The 3924-nt window shown below is 41.1% G+C and overlaps 1 protein-coding gene across 1 annotated transcript; it reads left to right on the top strand.

Moving 5' to 3' along the window:
• Nucleotides 1–632: 632 nt before the first annotated feature.
• On the top strand, nucleotides 633–3440 carry LOC138029100 (NLR family CARD domain-containing protein 3-like). The gene has a single exon (XM_068876794.1). It carries the CDS (start codon nucleotides 760–762, stop codon nucleotides 2959–2961), a length of 2202 nt encoding a protein of 733 aa, XP_068732895.1. The 5' UTR covers nucleotides 633–759; the 3' UTR covers nucleotides 2962–3440.
• The last annotated feature ends 484 nt before the right edge of the window (nucleotides 3441–3924 follow it).

Genomic DNA, 3924 nt, shown 5'->3' with positions numbered 1-3924 from the left:
CATAAGACCCTAAATACGAGCGGAGATATGGCTTGAGCCATCCGCGAGTTGGAAAATATCAAATAACGCAGCGTCGTTATATCTCCGCGAAAAAAACTGTATTTCGTCAGTATACACTCAGCAATTGCCTTTTCAGGGCTCCTTCTTGTGAAGTAGCAATATTAAGAAGCATAGTTAATAGATGTAGGCTGGTTATGAAACTCGACAAGTTTCTTTGTTTCATGTTTTTGTTCGCTTTTTTGGCCTTGACCCTGCACAAAACCTGACAAAAACACGCTTTTTCCGGCAGGATAACCAATCAAAAGCTTCGACTAATTTATACGAAATTAATGTGAGAACCAAAATCAAAAGATTGTGCAGGGTCACGGCCGGGTCAACATCTAATTGCGACTGTATTGTTCCTGCTTTTGAAATTCCCAGGGTTTCATAACCAGTCCCTAGATTAACTATGATTGAAGGCATCCAAGAGCGCTTAGTTCAATTTATATATGATTATCACACATTTCACAATCAATTATAAGTACAGTCGACCTTAATACAAATAAGGCTTAAGTATCATTGTCACGTATTCAACGCTGGGAGAACAATAGCGTTTCTATTTTTAAGTGATGAATTTACTCTCTTTCAGATGCTTTTGGTCCAGCTGACGTTATCGACAATATTCGACAACTCTACGAAAGCCGTGAAGGATGGCTTGCTCCCTTCTCGTGGTGTGAAGAATTTCGATTCCATCTTGATAACATTTTTACCAGGCTTAAAATGGTCAGCAGGAAAAAAGAACGAGGAGTAAAGACTGACTCCATTGTCAGCATGTTGGAAATCTTTAAACCCCATGAAGAATGCTCACAACCCAGAAAGGTTTTGATTGAAGGTCAACCAGGCATGGGAAAGACAACCTATTGTAACAAGGTTGCTTACGACTGGGCCAAGAACTGTAAGGCTGAAGATTTGTTTCCCGATTTCCAAGTGTTGTTGTTGTTGAGATGCAGAGAAATTAACTCTGACTTATGGGAGGCTATTGATGACCAGATTTTACCAAGAGGCATAAAGAAGGAAGAAAAAGAGAAGTTCTTCACCTTAATTCAGGACCATCAGTCAAAGGTTTTGCTGGTACTTGATGGATTGGATGAGTTGTCAACCCATAAATTACCCGTGTATAAAAAACTCATTCAAGGAAGAATGCTTCCAAAATGTTACTTAGTGGTTACAGCTCGGCACGAAGCTGGGATAAAAGTACGGGAATGCTGTGACACCCTGCTAGAAGTCGAAGGATTTACTAAAGATGCTGCTGAAGGTTTTATCTCCAGATATTTTAAAACCAAGGACCATCTGGCAAAAAAGCTCTTGGACAAGCTGGGCACAGACGCAAGCCTTAGCGAACTGACTGCAAATCCATTAAATACAGCCCTTCTTTGCCTCCTTTGCGAAGACTTCCAAGGAGACTTGCCGAAACGCAGAACTCTGCTTTACCACGAAATAGTGCAGTGTGTGTTGAGAAGGTATAGGAAAAAGAAAGAATTACCAAAAACGGACGAAGACCTAACACAATTATACCACGCTGAATTAAAGCATCTTGGTTCTATAGCGTTGAATGGCTTGCTCAACGATGAGATGTATTTCGACGACAGTGCATTCCGAAATGGTACCAGCAACTTAATACCTGAATTGGGGTTTCTGTCCACTCAGGCTGCGCGCAGCAAACGAAGACCGAGCTACTGCTATGGGTTTCTCCACAAGAGCTTTCAGGAGTTCTTTGCTGCATTTTATCTCAGTTGCCAGCTTGTCGATGAGGAAATTAGTCCGGATAGCTTAGTTGCTGACACAAGATATTTTAAGGAGTTTCAACAGGTGCTCATGTTTACCTGTGGTATCTTGGCTCAACAGTGCGAGACAAAAGCCATGGCACTTATGGCAAGTATAGCAAGTCAAATCAACCAATCAAATGAGGAGGACTACCTATTGACTGCATTGAATTGTATTAAGGAAAGTGAAAATGAACAGGGTACCTTTGGAAAAGAATTGGCGAGTTCTCTTGGTTCGCTTCTTGAAATTCAGCGTATTTCATGTCAATGGCAGATAGGTGACAGTGACGCTGCTATACTGGCTCATGCAATGGCAGCAAACTCAACGGTGACAGTGTTGCTTTTGCATTTCAATAACATCGATGACTCAGGTGCTGCTGCACTGGCTAAAGCAGTGGAAATCAATTCAACGCTGACAACCTTGGATTTGTCTTACAATGGAATCAGTGACTCGGGTGCTGTTGCTCTGGCTAAAGCAGTGGAAATCAATTCAACGCTGACAAGGTTGGTTTTGTCTAACAATGGAATTGGTGACACAGGTGCTGCTGCACTGGCTAAAGCAGTGGAAGTCAATTCAACGCTGACAGGGTTGGCTTTGTCTAACAATGGAATTGGTGACACAGGTGCTGCTGCACTGGCTAAATCAGTGGAAATCAATTCAACGCTGAGAGAGTTGTATTTGGTTCGCAATGAAATCAGTGTCTCAGGTGCTACTGCACCGGCTGAAGCAGTGGAAATCAATTCAACGCTGACACACTTGTATTTGCTTAGCAATGGAATCGGTGACTCAGGTGCTGCTGCACTGGCTAAAGCAGTGGAAATCAATTCAACACTGACAGAGTTGAATTTGCGTTACAATGAAATCGGTGACTCGGGTGCTGCTGCACTGGCTAAAGCAGTGGAAATCAATTCAACACTGAGAGAGTTGGATTTGCATTCCAATAAAATCGGTGATTTAGGTGCTGCTGCACTGGCTAAAGCAATGGAAATCAATTTAACGCTGACAAAGTTGCATTTGTCTGGCAATGAAATCGGTGACTCGGGTGCTGCTGTTCTGGCTAAAGCAATGGGAATCAATTCATCGCTGACACATTTGACTTTGTCTAACAATGAAATCGTTGACTTTGGTGCTGCTGCACTGCTAAAGCAAAACAACTGACAGAGCCCTTTGGCCTGGTTGAACGTATTTTATACTAATCGTATTGGCCAGTGTCAAAATTATTTTGAAATTAATCCTCCCTTGGAAATAATCAGTGGACCAAAAATCAGAGGCCCAAAGAATTGTTGCAATGTGTTAGAATTACTAGCATCCTTGAACGATATATTAATGTACCCAATTTAAATCTTGCGGGGTTAAGATCCTTTCTGTATTGTATTCGCATTGTGATATAGCATTAACATATAAATGATATCAAAATACTTAGAACAAAACGTTTTGTTCTCAAAGAGTTTGAATTTTTATTGAAGATCCTTTTAACAATTGTACAGCAAACGGTTTTAATTGAAATAAAATATGCTTCATTACATGAAGTATACTTTGTAACATTCGGTTTTGTATGCATTCAAGGACGTTCAAACAAAAGTCTCAAGTGAATGGAAAACCTACGCTTGGAAATAAGCACAGTGCTAATCCATTGTTGCGAGGCCACACTGCATTAAAATTTCTGGCTTCGTTGTTGTTAGTTTCTTGAATATTTCTTGGGGGGTCATACGATAGCTTATCACTTTTACTCTGCTCCCCGTTTAAACTGGTCGTGACTTCCGCACACACGCGTATACCCACCAACACACTTGCATCAGTTTGAAAATGACTTCCGCCCAGTTCGTCAAATCTCCAACAACAGTTCTTCTCAGGACTCTCTACACACCTGGACGAGGCGACTTTTTCATGTTGTTTCATTTTTCATTCAGGTGAAGAGTCATTTGTGTTATAATTATCGGAGTTCCATTTAAAGGACCCTAGTCAGCCACGGCTATGTTTTTGTTGACATACGGGAGTTTTGATGATGAATTAGTCTGGGGACTTGACCAAACCAAAAATAATCGTGAGAAAATGCGAGATATTTTTATTCGCTCACCTATCTTTCTTTGACACCCAAGCAGTTGACAATGAAACAAGGCG

This window comes from Montipora capricornis, chromosome 13 (genome assembly GCF_036669925.1).
Source record: "Montipora capricornis isolate CH-2021 chromosome 13, ASM3666992v2, whole genome shotgun sequence".
Classification (NCBI taxonomy): domain Eukaryota; kingdom Metazoa; phylum Cnidaria; class Anthozoa; order Scleractinia; family Acroporidae; genus Montipora; species Montipora capricornis.
Note: the sequence above shows the minus strand (reverse complement) of the source record. Positions and strands in the feature narration are given on the sequence as shown.